At 45.9% G+C, this 20,182-nt stretch overlaps 1 protein-coding gene across 1 annotated transcript in view; it reads left to right on the forward strand.

Moving 5' to 3' along the window:
- Positions 1–1,737: 1,737 nt before the first annotated feature.
- The window catches only part of LOC142312669 (interferon-induced protein with tetratricopeptide repeats 5-like), a 30,585-nt gene continuing 12,140 nt past the window's right edge, over positions 1,738–20,182 (forward strand). The window contains exon 1 of the mRNA XM_075351665.1: positions 1,738–1,802. Within this exon, the coding sequence (XP_075207780.1) occupies positions 1,738–1,802 (65 nt within the window). The remainder of the gene's footprint in view (positions 1,803–20,182) is intronic.

Consider the following 20,182-nt stretch of genomic DNA (forward strand, 5'->3'; position numbering starts at 1 on the left):
CACGTTACTAAGGGGTACACACATTACTGGGGGAAATACACTTTACTGTGGGGCATACAAATTACTGGTAGCATAGATATTACTAAGGGGCATATAGCACTGGTGTTGGGGCTTTTTCAGCTCTGGGGGCCACATACAGCTCCGATGGGGGGGATGGGAGCATACAAATCTGGTATGGGGGCTGGGGGCATACAGATCTGGTGAGGGGAGTGGTGGCTAGAGCATATAGCTCTGGTGAGGAGAGGGCTGCTGGGGCATACAGATCTGGTGAGGGGGGCTGGGATACAGATCTGGTGGGAGTGGGCTGGAGGCATACAGAGCTGGGGGGCATATAGATCTGGTGGGGGGGTGGGGGGCAAACAAATCTGGTGTGGGGGCTAAGGGGCATACAAATCTGGTGTGGGGGCTGGGGGGTATACAGATCTGGTGAGGAGGGGTGGCTGGAGGCATATAGCTCTGGTGAGGAGAGGGCTGCTGGGGCATACATATCTGGTGAGGGGGGGCTGGGGTATACATATCTGGTGGGAGGGGGCTGGGGGCATACAGATCTGGGGGGCATATAGATCTGGTGGGGGAGCTGGGGGGCATACAGATCTGCGGGGTGCTGGGGGGGCATATAGATTTGGTGGGGGAGCTGGGGGGCATACAAATTTGGTGAGGGGGGCATACAGATGTGGTGAGGGGGGTGACTGGAGGCATGTAGCTCTGGTGAGGAGAGGGTTGGGTAGGTGGGGTGTCACATACAGCGTTGGTGCTGCAGCTCCTCTTCCTCCAGTCTCTGCATCTGTGGACAGAGCTCAGCATGTTGCTCAGTAGCTCCGCCCACAGATTTACTTCCGTACACAAGCAGTCCACAGTGAGCAGTGAGTGCACTGGGCTGAGCTGCAGGTGCCGATTTAAAGCGCCAGCATCCAGGAAACTGCTGCTGCCACCCACCCATATCAGCGGCAGCACACAGAGCCAAAGTCAGACGGGGAGAGAGCGGGTGGGCGGAGCCACGGGATAAAAGCCTCCCGATCGTGACACCGGGACCCCCTCTGAAATCCGGTACAGTCCCGCTGTATCCAGGACGGTTGGGAGGTATGCTGGGTGTCTCCCCCATTCTAATCATGGAAGGCTTGGTGCCCTCCAGTTCGAGTTCATTCCAAGGTCACTTTTGCTTACACCTTGAGCAAGTCTACAATCTACAGGTTTCAGCACATGGAGAACTGTGGAGCCAGGTGACCGGGCATCAGAGTTTCAACAGGAAGTTTATGAGGCTAATTACGAGGCTAATTACGGCATTGCTAAAGCAATTAGCGGTGTCTTTGAAGTGGAGAAGCTGATAGCACCTTGCTCTTCCTCCTTTGAATTTGTGGTATTTTTTCATGAAATTGTTCCCCAGATAAATATGGCCTTTATGGGTGTTTACTTCAAATTGGATTCATTTGTTTCCTTTTAGGACTAAGCCCTATTTTCCTATTTAAAGTTTTAATATATGCATGACTAATTAAAAAAAAATATTGGCTTGGTGTGTAGCATCTTTAGTTATTAATTATCCTTTTTATTTATTTGTGGTCAGTGTGCCGCATTTCTGATCCTATGAATTCCCAATCACAATTGTCTAGCTTAGGTGATTTCAGTTTCCATTCTCTGACTGTTGGTACTGAGCAGTATCGTTTCTTCCTTCTTTTCCCCTCCTGCCTGGCGATGGTGTGCGCCTCTTCCAGAATCATCTGGCTATAAAAGCTTGGCGGAATGATCACTGTATCGCACTTGGAATCTTTAATTCACAAAGACAAAGAGACCGGAATCGGAATGAGGTAAACTAAATACTTTCACATTGTTACTGAATGTTTGTGTTTATTAAACCCCAAAATGCCATGTCTAGTTTAAATGCTAATAGGACTCTGCCTTATATTTACTTAATTTCATTAGATGTCAGCTGTTTGATACTTGGAAGACATCTCACGGCATAATTTTAGTTGATTGAAAAAAAAATTCAGTAAACAAAAAAAAAAAAAAATAGAGATTCTCTGACAATTAGGCCGTGTTCACACAGTGCAAATGTATCTCCTTTTTTGATGCGTTGTTTGTACAGTTATGTCACAAAACTGCAAGCCAATCCTTTTACCAGCAAATTCAATGAGAGTCCTGAAGTTTTGTTCACATGTTGCTTTTTTTACTTGCCAGATTTGGTGCAGAAATAGATATACAACATGTCAATTCTTTCAGCTTTTTTGCACCCCAGAATGCATGGAAAATGCTTGGAAAGAACACATGCAAAAAAAGCATAGAAAAAAAAAAAGTGAAAAATGTTTTTTTTTTTCTAAGGAGATGCAGATTAGAGATGAGCAAACCTGAGGTTCAATATTTGGAGTTCGGGTTCGGAAACCAACTTCCAAAAAAACAAAGTTTGGGTTCGAAGTTAGTGGGTTACGAGTGCAAATCACTCAAGCGAGCAGAGCTATACTTGGGTATGACTGATGCTTTAAGGCCTTTAGGAGCCGTGTGCAGTGTTTGGATGGCTCATATTTTGGGAAAAATTAGTACGATCAGATGCAGCAAGCAGATATGAAAGAAAAAAAAAATGTTGAAAAACCCCACCTACTTTCCCCTAGAAGTATTCTGTTTATGGCTGGCAGCATGTGGGGGAGCCACAAAATGCCCCATTACTGACTTCCATTAAGGTTCAAATCAAGTCAGGGTCAAAGACTGAACTTTAAGGTTTGAATGTGCCCAGCGAATCGAACCTCGAAAGCTTCACTCATCTCTAAGGCTAGTTTCACACTTGCGTTCAGCACATTCCGTCACTATGGAGAATAGCGCAGTCCGTTAACGCACTGCGCTATTCTCCTTAGACTTGTATGGACGACGCACTGTAACGCAAGTGTCTGCGTTGCATCCGCTGGACAACGCAGCGTCGTTATTTTGACGCTGCGTCGGGCGGATGGAACGCAGCATGTAACATTTTTCTGCGCTTGGCGGAGTGTAAAAAAAACGCAATCTGCAGGAATCCGTTAGGCGTCCGTTGTTTTTATAATGGACGCCTATGGTGGCGGATTCCGTTAGAATGCGTCATTTGACGGATTCCGTTAACGCAGCTAACTTTACACATCTGAGCATGCGCAGTTGTGTAAAGTCAAGGAAAAAAAAAAAACTACAACGGACTGCGTTATTTTGTACGATCTGTAGCATACGTTGTGCCACTATAAGCAACGCATTCGTTGCATGCGTCACACAACGCAATGCTACGGATCCCGTTACACGCAAGTGTGAAACTAGCCTAATACAGATTTGGTGCAGAACTCTCTGCAACCAAATATTCAACGTGCGCATATAGCATAAGGGTACGTCCAAACGGTCAGGAGACACTGCATGCTAGACGCAGTGTTATTCTCTTGCAGAGACGCTAGTGTTCTCCTTAACACAACACAACATCCGTGCCCACGATCAGGGTTCTGGGAGCAGCAGATTTTCGCTGTGTTCTCCTGCTGATAACACTTGCATCTCCACAATCATAAATTGACATGCAGCGACTTGGAAAACCACTCCACAGGTCAGTTTACGCTGCTCAGAAAAGAAGCACAGTGGGCAAGAAATTTCTACAAAATCTATCCACTTTGCTTCTACAGTACAATGCATCGTTTTGGAAGCAAGGAAAACACTCTGCATCCAAAATGCTGCGGACACTGATCGTCTGCACATACCCCTACTTTAATTCAAGAAATTATATTTCGTTCACAATACTAGTTTCCTAGGTTAGAAATGAATCAAGCTTTTTATTAATGTAATGTAGAAAGCAGAAGCTAGGTGCAAGGGTAAGTGCTTGTAACTCCGACCCTCACCTGCCATACAGTAGCAATAACTCATTATTCTGTCAAAAAGCGGTATTAGGCTGTGTACTGCAAACACTTTTTTATTACTATTTATTTTAGTACTTTTTAAATTACCTTATTTACCATATAAAGAAAAATAAGAAAATATAGGAAATTACTTTTCATATTTCTGCATATTTCAGATTTTCACACACATGCTAGAAGTGGATAAAAAGACCAAAACCACAAATTAATTATTGGACATTGTCATTTATTAAATGAGTAAAATGATCTAGTATCTCATTTCTGTGAGTGGCAAAGGTGATAGTTTAGTTTCCGCATCTGATGTGACCCCTTTATGCAGCTATAACTTAATATGAACATTTCTGATATTTATTGTTTAATCTTGATTAATCTTGAACATAGGCTTGGAGGAATTTTAGCCCACTACTCCCTACAAAACATCTACAACTCTGTATTGAGTCGCGGGCAGGGTTCTCTCTCCTCCTGTACCTTTCTGTGCCTTGTGTTGTTTAGGATTATTGTACATGTCCTTATTATGTGTAAACCTTTTCACATGTAAAGCGCCATGGAATAAATGGCGCTATAATAGTTAATAATAATAATAATGTTGATGAGTTGAGCTGATCACTTGAGGTTCTCCCATATAGACAAACACATAAAATGCTTTTAAAAAGTAATCATACCCCATGAACTTTTCCACAGTTATACACGTTAGTCACACTTAAATGTACAGTGGAACCTCTGTTTACGAGTAACCCAGTGTGCGAATATTTTGCTATACGAGCAAAGCTTGCTGCAAATTTGTAACTCGGCATACGAGAAATGCTTTGCTGGACGAGCAAATACTCACAGCACACACTTTTGGTTCCGTACTGTCACCGCGCTCAGACCCGCTCTTGCAGTCCACACAAACACGCACACACAAATATGCTCACCTACCCTACATTCCCTCGGCGACCTCTTCCCTGGCTCTTGTAGTCCGTAGGTATGTGGATCCGGTAACCATCGCAACCGATGCAGGAGCTGCCGCTGTCAATGCTTCTCAAAGGCAGCACGCTGACCAATCAGAGGCAAGCGGCTCATGCGCATGAGGTCAGCTGCTGAAGGGCTGACAGCGGCAGCTCCTGCATTGGTCGCGATGGTTACTGGATCCACGTACCTGCGGACTACAAGAACCAGGGTAGAGCTCGCCGAGGGAACGGAGGATAGGTGAGCATAATATATATATATATGTGTGCCGCCCCTGTGCTCAGCAGCCTGCCGCTGCTTGGGTCCGGGCTCTCCGGTGGGTGGCTCGAGGGTCTCTGTGGACACCGCGAATAAAAAGGGGGGATATTGGATTTGGGGACGTATATGTACAGCTAGGCCGTAGTAAAGTTCGTGACGCCACCCATGGTGTGTGTGGTGAAGGTGGACACCACCGCTGCAGTGACGGGGCACCCAGGGGAGATGTTGTGCAGCAAGTTGTTAACCCCTCCGTGGGCAGGGATGGTGGCCCCGGGACCCGTTGGGTTGGTTGGTGCAGGGGGATGGGCGAACGCAGGGTGCTGGTGTACTCACTATGAAAGGACACACGAGTCTCTGTTAAACCAAGATGATGGTGGTCGGTACCCGCAGCCGGCTGCGTTCTGGTCCCCCACCCGGCTGGTGGTCTCTGTCTTTCTCCTGCACCTTTTTGTAATGGTGGACTGCCTGTACTTGCAACTCCAGTAGTCCACACCCGGCTGGATGTGGCCTAAGGAGCAGTTTGCCCGCAGACGCTGACCCGTGGGATCTCTGAGCAGTGGCGGTGGGCTGTTGTCTTCTATTAAGGACTTTGCGGTCAGGACTAGAGGTCCTGTCCCACCCAATCAGTTAATTAGCTAGCCCCCAGTCGTTTCTGGACCTAGCTTCAGGGTCTGAGTACCCCCCCTTGTGCTCCAGTCTCCAAATCGGTTCCCCGGGTCAGTACCGGTGGGCCACTAACCTGTCCCGGTCCACCTCGGTTCCACCGAGCAATCTACCCGCCTCCTGCAGACAGAGGCCTCCATCTGCCTCCTAGCCAAAGGTACCAGGGCTCCTACCCTGTCACCGGTCAGTTTGCTGCAGACCTGACACACAGGCCTGCTTCCACACTCTCCAAACTCCAAACTGAACTGAAACTGAACTGTCTTTTCCCGCCCCAGGCTGTCTAGGACCCCTCGGTGGGCGTCTTCCAACCACCTGGTTCCGCCCCCTGGTGTCTCCATCAAGCCCTGGGGGTGGTGACTAGGGTTTTAATGTGGTTGGCTGCTGTTGCCTGTGAGGGACTGGTGTTATGCGGGGCCCTATCTGTGACCACCTGGCTGGCCAGGGTTTCACGTGTGTGTGTGTGTATGTTTGTGCATGTGTGGAATGGCACAATAGGGGACAAGTATGGGACATTGCTACAAGTTGTGGAACGAATTGTCTGAGTTTCAATTATGGGAAAAATTATTATTTCCTATGGGAAATTTTGCTTTGCTAGACGAGTAACTTGGTTTATGAGCACTTTCACAGAACGGATTGTTCTCATAAACCAAGGTTCCAATGTACAGTAATTATGTGGGATTTTATGTGATACATGGTTTTTCATATATTTTAAAAATATAAATCTAAAAATGACGTGCAATTTATTTAGTCCCCCTGAGTCAATACATTGTCTGCTGCAAGTCTTTTAGGATATGTCTCTACCAGCTTTGCACATCTACTGTAGAGGCTGACCTTTTTGCCTGTTCTTTGTAAAATCGCTCAGTGAGATTGCATTGGAAGCTGTGAACAGAAATTTTCATGGCCAATGGGAATGAGGTCTGGACTGACTGGGTCATTCAAACACATAAATATGCTTTGATCTAAAGAAGAGGTGACAACATTTTTTTGGTCCAATGGCCAATTTGCCATACTGAAACAATCCCAGGGACTGCAAAAAGAATTTAAAGAGGAACTTACATCAGTACATCACTAGTAGCCCCTTCAGTACATTAAAACATCAGCATAACTGTTTTGAGTATTTGAGGACAATTTTGTGAGGTTCTGACTAGTTTCTGCTCCAAAAAAAAAAAAAAATCAGTTTGAACGCATGCTAACTAAAACTGAGTGTTTGAAGCAGAAACTTGCTAAATCCTCAATCTGAAATCTCTAAGCTTTGAGAGGTTTTTAAGTCTTAACATAACCATGAAACATGTTATGGATTGGTACATACACTGACAAGCAAACATTAACATTTCCCCACAGAGATCCTAGACCTCAACCAAATTAAACACTTGTGAGTACAGTTGAAGAAAAAGCTGTATACATACCAAAGTGATTCGACTAGTATGCACCAATATTGAGAACGCACAGAAGAGACCGTGGATCAGATTTCGGTAAAAAACATACTTGAATGTGATTGAGAGCATGCTCAGAAGAATTCAGGTGGTGTTGACAGCCAGAAGATATATTTACAAAATACTACCAGAATTCTAAAAATTAAAATTTAGATTTTTAAGAAGAAAACCTGAACAATGCAGTTACATGACAAAAATCTATCTTTCCTAATCATATGGTAAATAGTTGCAAGTCAAATTTATGTATGAAATAGCCAAGATAATTGTCTATAAAATGAAGGCAGTTTAATGCTCAAAGATGTAGTGGATGGTGAGATATAAAGCCTAACAGTCAAACGTTCAAGATATTGTTTCCCTTTTGCTTTTCACTATGTACAACAGCAGAACCACAATAAGCACATGAGTGCAGCACTAGAACCACCATCAATACATGAATGCAGCATCAGAACCACTGTCAGTGCATGGAAGTAGTGTCAGAACCACTGTAAGTACATGAATGCAGTGCCAGAATCCCTGTAAGTACATAAATATATTATCAGAACCACACTCAGTACCTGAATGCAGAGCCAGAACCAGTCAGTACATGATTGTAGCATCAAAACCACAGTTAGTACATGAATGCAGTGCCAGGACTACCATCACCACTTGCAGTGCCAACACCAACGTCAGTACATGCAGTGCCAGAACCGTCATCAGTACATGAATACAGCATCAGAACCACCATAAATACATAAATGTTGCACCAGAACCACTATCCGAACATGAATGCAGTGCACACAGCCCCTCCACAATGTCCCCCTACACTGCCCCTCTCTATTATGTTCCCCACACTGCTCCTTTCCATAATGTCACTACACTGCCCACTTTATAGTATTTCCCCACACTGCTCCTCTTCTTAATGTGCCCCTATAATGCCCCTCTCCATAATGTCTCACCACACTGCCCCCTCCATAATGTCTCGCCACACTGACCATTTTCATATCTCATCACACTGCTGTTCTCCATATTGTTTCCCTCACACTGCCCCTCTCAATAATGTCTCACCACACTCACACTACCCCTTCTCAATACTGACCCTTCCACACTGCCCCCTTCATAATGTCTCACCACATTGCCATTTCCATAATTTATCACCACACTGCCCCTCTCCATAATGTCCCACACCCCACACTGCTCCTGTCCATGTTGTCTCACCACACTTCCCCTATCCATAATGTCTCACCAAAACCTGTTGTAAGGTGAACCTATGCCCCAGTCTCAGGTCAGAAAAAGAGGTTGTTCTTGAAGAATGAAAAAAGAGATGTTGCTATATGTCACTAACTTTTTCATTCCATGCCTAGAAGACTTGGTGCAGTCTTTAAAAATGGAGGTCATGCAAAATACCAGATGTAGTACTTTTTGATGTGGGGTGTGTACAGCTTTGCTTCAACTAATTTGAGTAAATCTGAAGATTTTATAATGAAAAGTTAAATTTTAACCCTACCTTCATGTGTTAAAAATAATTGTTTTATGAAACTCAGTACTGTAGAAATTTGGGAAATTGTTCTTGTGTTTGCTGAGATATTGATCAAAATCATGGTTTTTCAAAGAAGATGTACTCATTTATGCTAAGCACTGCATATGATGGTAGAACAACCCTTCAAGTTGCGAGAATCCGTGAATTGTTTATAGGGATTAACTTCATGATTGTTATCTTCAGTGTTGGCAGTTCCAGGTGGGTGTCAGTCATAACACAACCAGCAGCCTCTGGAGTTCCGTTCAGCTTCTTTCCCACCTGAAATGTGATGTACATCAATATCACATATTATGAACATAGTAAGGGTAGTCTCACATAGTATTTTTTTTTTTTTTTTGAGTTAAGGATAGAGGGGGAAGAGGGAAACCTATGTCCCACTACCTAGGAAATAATTTAATGTTTGCCTTGCCTTGTATTTTATCCCTGTTGCTAGGCAGAAGTTTGCTTCCCTCTGTAATTTGTCCCTGCTCACTCCCTGTAGCCCTGTGATGTATGTTCTCTCCCTCATTCTGCAGTTGTGACTGTCCTTCCATCTTCAAGCATTGTGTACATGCTTTCTGGAGAAATTATTTCTTTTCACCTGCTGCTATCTTCTTCATAATAAAAGATTTTCAGTTTAAAGCAATCCTCTTTTCCTGGAGTATTCTTACAAGAGATGGTGGCGGAGTTTAAACTATGTGAGGAACCGGTATCTATGTAAGTACTGGTAATATGAAGGGCCCGGAAAGAGCGGTCGGTTCAAGCACTATAAACGTAGCACATACCCATGAATCAGAATAAAAAACGTCACTGTAGTTTTTGGAGCAGTTTTATGAGCCAAAGCCAGAAAGTGAGTTCTGCAAGAAAGGGAACTTACTTCCTTTACAATTACCATTTTGATTAAATCCATAACTGAATTTGGCTCTACAAACTGTACCAACAATTAAAAAAAAGTCTGAGAAATCACGTTAATGTTGAAACCACAGTATTTCTGGTTATTTATTTTGGGTCCATTCTAGTGCATGAGACTTACAGGGAATCTGTCATGTCCAAAAACGCTATTAGCCTGCAGATAGAGTTCTGAAGCCGTGCGGCCAAATCATTTGTGCCAGCTGCTGGGAGAAAATCAACTTTATTCCTCCAGGCAGCCTTCAGCTTTCAGCCATAGAAGTGTAGCTTCAATCACCGCTGACTACATAGAGAGCGGCGGCTATAACCACCCCCTGGCTCTGACTGATTGCCGCCTGAGCAGTGCATCAGTGTATGAGGCACATGGGTGGGATTCAAATTTTTAACAACAGATTCTCTGTAAACCCCGCCCATTTGAAAACCACACCCATTCTGTAACCACACCCATTTTCACGCACTTTCCTCAACCAAAAAATACAAGTAATTTAAAGTAAAATCTCCTTCCCCTCCTATACCTTCACTCTCCTGTCCAGCACCAGTAGTTCCCGTCACTGTCAGTCATATTGTATTAAATGATTTTTCTACAGTTTTTAAAAATTATTACTAAAGGAGCCCTGCTAAAATTGGAACGGACGACCTTCTCCATACAGATCCCATCCCATGTGGCCTCTTTCCTCCTACAGATCCCATCCCATGTGGCCTCTTTCCCCCTACAGATCTCATCCCATGTGGCCTCTTTCCCCCTACAGATCCCATCCCATGTGGCCTCTTTCCCCCTACAGATCCCATCCCATGTGGCCTCTTTCCCCCTACAGATCCCATCCCATGTGGCCTCTTTCCCCCTACAGATCCCATCCCATGTGGCCTCTTTCCCCCTACAGATCCCATCCCATGTGGTCTTTCCCCCTACAGACCCCATCCCATGTGGTCTCTTTCCCCCTACAGATCCCATCCCATGTGGTCTCTTTCCCCCTACAGATCCCATCCCATGTGGTCTTTCCCCCTACAGATCCCATCCCATTTGGTCTTTCCCCCTACAGATCCCATCCCATGTGGTCTCTTTCCCCCTGCAGATCCCATCCCATGTGGTCTCTTTCCCCCTGCAGATCCCATCTCATTATGGCCTCTTTCCCTTGCAGATCCCATCCCATTATGGCCTCTTTCCCTTGCAGATCCCATCCCATTATGGCCTCTTTCCCCCTGCAGATCCCATCCCATTATGGCCTCTTTCCCCTGCAGATCCCATCCCATTATGGCCTCTTTCCCCCTGCAGATCCCATCTCATTATGGCCTCTTTCCCTTGCAGATCCCATCCCATTATGGCCTCTTTCCCTTGCAGATCCCATCCCATTATGGCCTCTTTCCCCCTGCAGATCCCATCCCATTATGGCCTCTTTCCCCTGCAGATCCCATCCCATTATGGCCTCTTTCCCCCTGCAGATCCCATCCCATTATGGCCTCTTTCCCTTGCAGATCCCATCCCATTATAGCCTCTTTCCCTTGCAGATCTCATCCCATTATGGCCTCTTTCCCTTGCAGATCTCATCCCATGTGCTCCTTTTCCCCTGCAGATCCTGTCCCATATGGCTCCTTTTCCCATACAGCTCCCATCTTATGTGGCCCCTCTCCCCATATAGCTCCCATCTTATGTGGCTTCTCCCCATATAGCCACATTTAGGTCCCATCTTATATGGCCTCCTCTCCCCATATAGCCACATATAGCTCCCATCTTAATGTGGCCCCTCTCCCAATATAGCGCTCCCATCTTATGTGGCCTCTCCCCATATAGCTCCCATCTTAATGCGGCTCTTTACCCTGCTCCCTGCATCTTCGGCTCACTGAGCGCTTACCTGCTCCAAGCACCGGCGGCCTCTCCTCTGTTTTCCGTCCTCCTCCGCGGCACTCTGCACACACTGATAGACGGCAGGAGGAGGAGCTACCTCACCACGCTGCTGTGACCTCTGCAGCGTCAGCGCGTCGCTGCACGCCGGGTCAGGGAGCAGACAGGCTCCACTGAACCCGGAAGTGCAGCGCGGAGGTACGGGGATTCATTTGTGTTAGAGTCTTAAAGACACTAACACAAATGAATACAGGAAACCGGGTCGTCGGAGCTGTTTCTTGACGGTTCTAGGAACCGGCTGCTATTTTAACAACCGGTTCTCCAGAACCGGATAGAACCGGCTGAATCTCACCCCTGGGCATGGTTACAGAGCGGTGACTGAAGTCACACCTCTATGACTGAAAGCTTAACAGATTAACCACATACAGTGGGGAAAAAAAAAGTATTTAGTCAGCCACCAATTGTGCAAGTTTCTCCCACTTAAGATGAGAGTCCTGTAACTGACATCTTAGATAGACCACAACTATGAAAGACAAAATGAGAAAACAAATGCAGAAAATCACCTTGTCTGATTTGGCAAGATTTTTGTTATAGATCATTCGTTGGCAATGACAGAGGTAAAACATTTTCTGTAAGTCTTCATAAGGTTGGCACACACTGTTTGTGGTATGTTGGCCCATTCCTCCATGCAGATCTCCTCTAGAGCAGTGACGTTTTCAGCCTGTCGCTGGGCAACACGGATTTTCAACTCCCTCCAAAAGTTTTCTATGGGGTTGAGAGCTGGAGACTGGCTGGGCTACTCCAGGTCCTTCATATGCTTCTTACGAAGCCACTCCTTCATTGCCTGCCAGTGTTCTTGGGATCATTATCATAATGAAAGACCCAGCCACGTTTCATCTTCAATGCCCTTGCTGATGGAAGGAGGTTTGCACTCAAAATCTCACGATACATGGCCCCATTCATTCTTTCATGTACACCGGTCAGTCATCCTGGTCCCTTTGCAGAGAAACAGCCCCAAAGCAGGATGTTGCCACCCCCATGCTTCACAGTAAGTATGGTGTTCTTAGGCTGCAAATCAGCATTCTGTCTCCTACCAAACAACTTCTACTTTGGTTTCATCAGACCATATGACATACTTTTCTGGATAATCCAAATGCTCTGTAGCGAACTTCAGACAGGCCCAGATATGTACTGGCTTAAGCAGGGGAACATGTTTGGCACTGCAGGATCTGAGTCCCTGGCGGCGTAGTGTGTTACTGACTTTGTTATAGTGGTCCCATCTCTATGCAGGTCATTCACTAGGTCCCCCCGTGTGGTTCTGGGATTTTTGCTCACCGTTCTTGTGATCATTTTGACCCCACAGGGTGAGATCTTGCGTGGAGCTACAGATCGAGGGAGATTATCGGTGATCTTTTAGGTCTTCCATTTTCTTATTATTGCTTGCACACTTGATTTCATCACACCACGCTGCTTGCCTATTGCAGATTAATTCTTCCTAGCCTGGTACAGGGCTACAATTTTGTTTCTGGTGTCCTTCGACAGCTCTTTGGTCTTCACTAGAGATGAGCGAACCGGCCGTGGTTCGGCTCGAGTTCGGTTCGTCGAACGGAGGTCTCGTTCAAGTTCAGTTCGGCGAACGTTCGACGAACCGAACTCGAACCAATAGGAAATAATGGGAGGCAATCACAAACACATAAAAACGCATTATAAATGTACACATACAGTTAATAAACATTGCCATAACACTTACCTGTCCCCGCGATCCCTCCTGCACTCTGTCTCCTGCCGCTATTCCATCCGATGATGGCTGAATCCTCCCGGTGACCAGCACTGCCAGCAGTGATGCAGGACCTATCGTGACGTCAAAATAGCCATGTGACCAGTCACGTGGCTATTATCTCATTGGCTACAGACTGGTCACATGGCTTTGACGTCATGTCCTGTCCTAGGTCCTGTCATTGCACTCTCCGGTACACGGTGCACATTTGTGTATCGCCGTGTACCGGCGACATGCTCTAGCACACGGTCGACTCCCTGTTCCGATAGGGACCGGCTGACACAGCCAGTCATTAACTGAGATCACCGTTGCCATAGCAACGCAGTTAACGGTGACGTCACCGCTAACCGCGGCTCCGGGAATTACATGATCGGAGCACCGTTGCTATGGTAACGCGTCTGTCAGCGTTACCGCTGTTACCGCTAACAGCCAGCAGCACTGATCACTCACGGAGTGAAGGCTGCACGCTGCTTCCCGTGCAGCCTTCAGTCCGCAGCGTCTTCCCCCATGCAGCAGTGATAGAGCAGAGCTGCATTTGTTGAACAAGAAAGACAGAAGACCATGGATCATGGAGGGCTGACGGGGTAATAAAGATGGAGTCTCTAATGTGTCTGTGTATTTATTTCTATTAAAGTATTTTTTCTCTGTGTGGGGTCTTTTTTTTAACCCTTTATTGGAGATTCTTAATGGCCTGGTCAAACGTGCCTGACATTAAGAATCTCTGGCTTAATACTAGCTAGTAAAACAAAGCTAATATGAACTCATTACCCAACAAGCCACCCGGCTTCAGGGCTGTTGGAAGAGTTGGATACAGCGCCAGATGATGGCGCTTCTACGAAAGCGCCATTTTCTGGGGCGCCTGCGGACTGCAATTCGCAGCAGAGGCGCCCAGAAACCTTGGGCTAACCTGTGCTGTGGATTCCAATCCCCAGCTGCCTAGTTGTACCTGGCTGGACACAAAAATGGGGCGAAGCCCACGTCATTTGTTTTTTAATTATTTCATGAAATAAGTGAAATAATTAAAAAAAACGGGCTTCCCTATATTTTTGGTTCCCAGCCGGGTACAAATAGGCAACTGGGGGTTGGAGGCAGCCCGTGGCTGCCTGCTGTACCTGGCTAGCATACAAAAATATGGCGAAGCCCACGTCATTTTTTTGGTGGGCAAAAAACTTCTGCATACAGTCCTGGATGGAGAATGCTGAACCTTGTAGTTCTGCAGCTGCTGTCTGCTCTTCTCCATACAGACAGACAGCATCTGCAGAACTACAAGGCTCAGCATACTCCATCCAGGACTGTATGCAGACGTTTTTTGCCCCCTGAAAAAATTATGTGGGCTTCGCCATATTTTTGTATGCTAGCCAGGTACAGCAGGCAGGTACGGCTGCCCCCAACCCCCAGTTGCCTATTTGTACCCGGCTGGGAACCAAAAATAAAGGGAAGCCCTTTTTTTTATTATTTCATGAATTTCATGAAACAATTAGAAAACAAATGACGTAGGCTTCGCCCCATTTTTCTGTCCAGCCAGGTACAACTAGGCAGCTGGGGATTGGAATCCGCAGCACAGGTTGGCCTGAGCTTTCTGGGCCCCACTGCTGCGAACTGCAGTCTGCAGCCGCCTCAGAAAATGGCACTTTCATAGAAGTGCCATCTTCTGGCGCTATATCCAACTCTTCCAGCACCTGCCTGTTATACCTGGCTAGCATACAAAAATATGGCGAAGCTCACGTCCTTTTTTTGTAGTTTTTTGGCAAAAAAAAATAAAAAATGCTTCCCTGGATTTTCCATTGCCAGTGAAGGTAACACCAAGCAGTGGGGGTTAGCAGCCAGTAGCTGCTTGGATTACCCTTAGCTAGCAATACAAAAAATGCAGCGGGAGCCCATATATATTTTTTTTAATTATTTATTTAAATAACTAAAAACAAAATGGGCTTCCCTGTATTTTGATTGCTGGACATCACAGTGCTGTAAAAATAAATCTTTAAAAAAAATGACGTAGCGCTCCGCTGTATTTTTAATTCTCAGCGCAGATAAAGCAGACAGCTATGGGTTGCCACCCCCATCTGCCTGCCATTACCTTGGTTGGCAATCAAAATACAGGGAAGCCCATTAATTTTTTCTATTTAAAAAATAGTTAAAAAAAAAAAAAGACGTTGGGTCCCCCCCATTTTTGATAGCCAGCTAGGGTAAAGCAGACGGCTGTAGCCTGAAAACCACAGCTGGCAGCTTTACCGTGGTTGGGGATCCAATGTGGAGGTCCCCCCAGGCTCTTTTTTTATAATTATTTTATAAATAATAATTACACAAAAAAAGTAGGGTCCCCCCAAAATTGGATCACCAGCCAAGGTAAAGCGGACAGCTGTGGTCTGGTATTCTCAGGGTGGGAAGGTCCATAGTTATTGGGCCTTCACAGCCTAAAAATAGCAGGCCGCAGGCACCCCAGACGTGGCGCATACACTAGATGCGCCAATCCTGGCGCTTCACCCCCAGCTCATCCCGTGCCCTGGTGCAGTGGCAAACGGGGTAATAAATCGGGTTGATACTAGCTGTAAAGCCACCTGAGATCAAGCCCAGCAGTTTGTGATGTCATGGCGTCTATTAGATACCAAACATCATAAACTGTCAGTACTAACAAAAAAAAAAAAAAAGACAAAAGAAATTTATTTGAAAAAAGTCCCCAAAACATTCCCTCTTTCACCAATTTATTGTAAGAAAAAAAATAAAGGGGTCCCACGACGACTCTGGACCGTCTAGAATATAGGGGGGGGGGAGACACTCAGGGAACGTATCCCCCATTTTCTAGGAGTGCAGACCCTTCATGCAATGAATCTGCACTCACTCTCCCCGGGTCCACAGCAGCAGAGTCCATGTCGTAATGGTTGCTACCAAAGCTGCAATGCCCTGCTCATGAGGTAAGGGCATGCCTAATCAGGAGAACTATTCTACATTTCCAAATATTGGTATTTGCTGATATTATTGCTATTCCACCTACTATATATTGGGGATAGGATCTTGGAGATGTCCAGTTATCCAGCTGAATGAATACTAAACAACAGAGCTCGCTATTTAGATGTGTTTTCTTGTGGCGTATAACGGACTCATGTTTGGTAGTCGTTCAGCAGGGAAACTATAAAAGCAAATCCCTCCATTTGGAAATGTAGTATATAGCTCTCCTGATCAATTATGTTCCTTACCTCATGAGCAGGGCATTGCAGTAATAATAATTTATTTATTTATATAGCGTTATTAATTCCATAGAGCGGGAAGTCTTTGGAGTGTGGGAGGAAACCGGAGTACCCGGAGGAAACCCACGCAAACACGGGGAGAACATACAAACTCCTTGCAGATGGTGTCCTTGGTGAAAATTGAACCCAGGACCTCAGCGCTGCAAGACTGCAGTGCTAACCACTGAGCCACTGTGCCGCCCATTTAGCTTACAGATGCATAACCACCACTCACTGTGTCTGAACACAGGAAGCTGAGCTGACAGCCGCTCTGTGCATGCGGCAGCGTCTATTGTGAAGGAGAGGGCCGTGGGGGGGGGGGGGGGGGGAATCAACTCTGCACAGGTACCGTGGGACACTGGGGAATACCGGTGGGGTTATAGGGGGTGACCTGACAGGGCCTGGGGAGGAGTTTTCTGTCGCATGTGTCATGGCACATGCGACAAATCAGAGGAGTAGGGTGAATGCGGCCGGCGCGCTGCTGTGCGCACGGCCATCTTGGATTTCTGGGAGGGCATCAGGGGGGGCACTTTGGCGACACCGGGGGACCGGAGGGGACCGGGGAGGAGATTTATCATGTTTGTTCATGCCAGATGGGAAATAAATAATTTTTTACCGGCGCTGTCATTTACTGTAACGTGATCATCGGTGTACGGTGTATACCTGTGATCACGTGAGCGGGGACCGGAAAAACCGTCCTGAATCATGATCTCCAAGGTCTCAGCTATCCCTGAAACCCCAGAGATTTTCTGACGCTGGGGGGCGCTATTCACTTATTTCTGCCTGCTCTTTATAAACGGCAGATCAGAATAAGGCTACATAAACACGACCGATCCATTTTTGCGGTCTGCAAAAAACAGTCCGTTTTTTTTCATGGGTGCATCCGTGTGGCATCCATTTCCGTTCCATAGACGGTCCGTATGTCATCTGTTTGTCATCCGTGTGCCTTCCGTTTTTTTTGTGTACTGCAAAAAAACTGAAGGAGGGAAAATGCATAAATTTACCCAGGATCCATAGCTTCATCCTACATGAGGCGGTCACATGTTCACTGCAGTGCTATTTTCTACTGCTTTTCACAGCGTAGAGCGCTCTGGTGATTTTCCTGTGCTTGTGCACTTCATATGAGTCTTTTCTATCATTATAATGGCTGAAAGACACATAATGTCCCACTCTCCTGCATTTTGTAATTTTGCACCCTTTGGTGCCTTTCATGTGGCACTAAGAGGTGCTTAGCTTTGTATTTAGCCAAAAAAATGAAAAAAAAAAAAAAAAAGACGTAGGGTTCCCCCTATTTTTGTAGCCAGCTAGGGTAAAGCAGACGGCTGCAGCCTGCAGACTGTGGCAGCTGGCAGCTTCACCTTGGCTGGTAATCCAAAACTGAGGGCACCCCACGCTATTTTAAATTAAATAATTAAAAAAAAAACACGTAGGGGTCCCCCCAAAATTGGATCACCAGCCAAGGTAAAGCAGACAGCTGGGGTCTGATATTCTCAGACTAGGGAGGTCCATGGTTATTGGACTCTCCCCCAGCCTAAAAATAGCAGGCCGCAGCCGCCCCAGAAGTGGCGCATCCATTAGATGTGCCAGTCCTGGTGCTTCGCCCCAGCTCATCCCGTGCCCTGGTGCGGTGGCAAACGGGGTAATATGTGGGGTTAATACCAGATGTGTAATGTCACCTGGCATCAAGCCCTGGGGTTGGTGAGGTCAGGCGTCTATCAGATACCCGACATCACCAACCCAGTCAGTAATAAAAATAGACGACAAACACATTTTTATTTGAAAAAACACTCCCCAATACATTCCCTCTTTAACCAATTTATTAGAAAGAAAAACAAATCCAGGTCTGGTGTAATCCAAGGGGTTGCCATGACGATCCACACTGTCCCAGTCAATGAAGAGCAGGATGTTCCCCATTGGCTGAGAGAGCAATGCAGTGACTTGAGCTAACATCAATGGGTCAGCCCAGGTCACTGCATGGGATGACAAGTGCTGCTGTCAGCGAGGTACATTACCTGCGCTGATCTCCTGCACTGCTGACAGCACCTGTCACGGAGTTCAATGACCGCCGCCTTCACAGCCAAGTATCGCGAGCAGCCCGTGACGTCACCGCTAGTCAGTCTCGGGTCGGAAGCGAGAGAAGGTGATGTGAAAAGCGGCGGCCATTGAGGACAGTGACAGCGCTGAGGTCGGGACTTCATCACCGCAGGTAAGCCGAGCGGGACCATGTGTGCAGAGTGCAGGTGGGCGGAGCCATGTGTGCTGGCGGCGGAGTGCGAAGTGGGTGGCTCTGAGGACGTCAGTGTCGTGGACTGCTTGGCTGGGGACAGGTGTGTGTGTGTGTGTGTGTGTGTGTGTGTGTGTGTGTGTGTACGTACATGCCGCATGCAGGAGGGGGCGGAGTGAGCTGAGCGGGGAAGTGTGGGCTTCCTGCACGTAACTAGGATAAACATCGGGTTACTAACCAAAGCGGTTTGCTTGGATACCCGATGTTTATCTTGGTTACCAGCTTCTGGCAGGCTGCCAGCGATGGCTCCTGCACACTGCAGCTGTAAAAAGCCCTGCTTTTTGCTGCTAGAACCGTTCTCGAACAAATCTAGAACTATCGAGCTTTAGCAAAAAGCTCGAGTTCTAGTTCGATCTAGAACAGCCCCCAAAATTCACTCGAGCCGCGAACTGGAGAACCTCGAACCGCGCTCAACTCTAGTCTTCACCATAGTGGAGTTTGGAGTGTGGCTGTTGTGGAGGATGTGGACAGGTGTCTTTTATACTGATAACAAGTTCAAACAGATGCCATTACTACAGGTAATGAGTGGAGGACAGAGGAACCTCTTAAAAAAGAAGTTACAGGTCTGTGAGAGTCAGGAATCTTGCATGTTTTTAGATGAGCAAATACTTATTTTTCACCATAATTTGCAAAAGACATCTTGCAAAATCAGACAATGTGATTTTCTGGATTATTTTCTCATTTTGTCTCATAATTGTTCAATTACAGGTCTCTCATCTTTTTAAGTGGGAGAACTTGCACAATTGGTGGCTAGCTAAATACGGTACTTTTTTCCCCACTGTATCTGCAGGTTAATAACTTTTTTAAAGACTGGCTTCCTTTAAACTTACTAACACATCGGAACCAGTTATTTCACTACATACTGAGCAGATAACATGTAATGTAACTATCTACTTACATGTTGCCGATATTAAATATGGAATGAACTCTGCAATAATAAATAGTACATGGGAAAATAAACTGTAATATACCTTATCTGACAAATTGATTTTTTTCTCAATTTATGAGCCCTTTATTACCGTCCTCTCTGCCTTAGGAACTAATCATTATTAAAAAACTACTCAAATTCATATTCTTCAAGACAAGACATATTTGCAGCACAGAAAGGTGTCAGGTTATACAACATAATGATCTCTTTAGGGAAAGAGGAGAAGAGGAAAATGACATGCAGAGAAACAGTTTGCAGATCTCTCATCTAACTGTTCAGCCAAGTAGTTTAGAATTGCTGTACATTTTCCTCCAGGCCTTTTGTGCTTCTGATTGTGTATAGGGATGAGAAAAACGCAAATGGTAAATTTTGGTGATTAACAACTAATACAGACTTTTGACCATACGTCTGGTACCTGTTTGGGTTTGTCACCCTAATAAATATTGATGGAAGGTTGCAGAGCAGCCAATTGGTAGGTTTTAGGCTGTGGGCACTTTCGGAGCCATCAAAGCCATGCCAAGTATTGGCATGGCTGCGATTGGCCAGGGAAATCAATGTTTAAAAGGAAGCAAAATGGTTAAAGC

Source organism: Anomaloglossus baeobatrachus, chromosome 5 (assembly GCF_048569485.1).
Source record: "Anomaloglossus baeobatrachus isolate aAnoBae1 chromosome 5, aAnoBae1.hap1, whole genome shotgun sequence".
NCBI classification, from domain to species: domain Eukaryota; kingdom Metazoa; phylum Chordata; class Amphibia; order Anura; family Aromobatidae; genus Anomaloglossus; species Anomaloglossus baeobatrachus.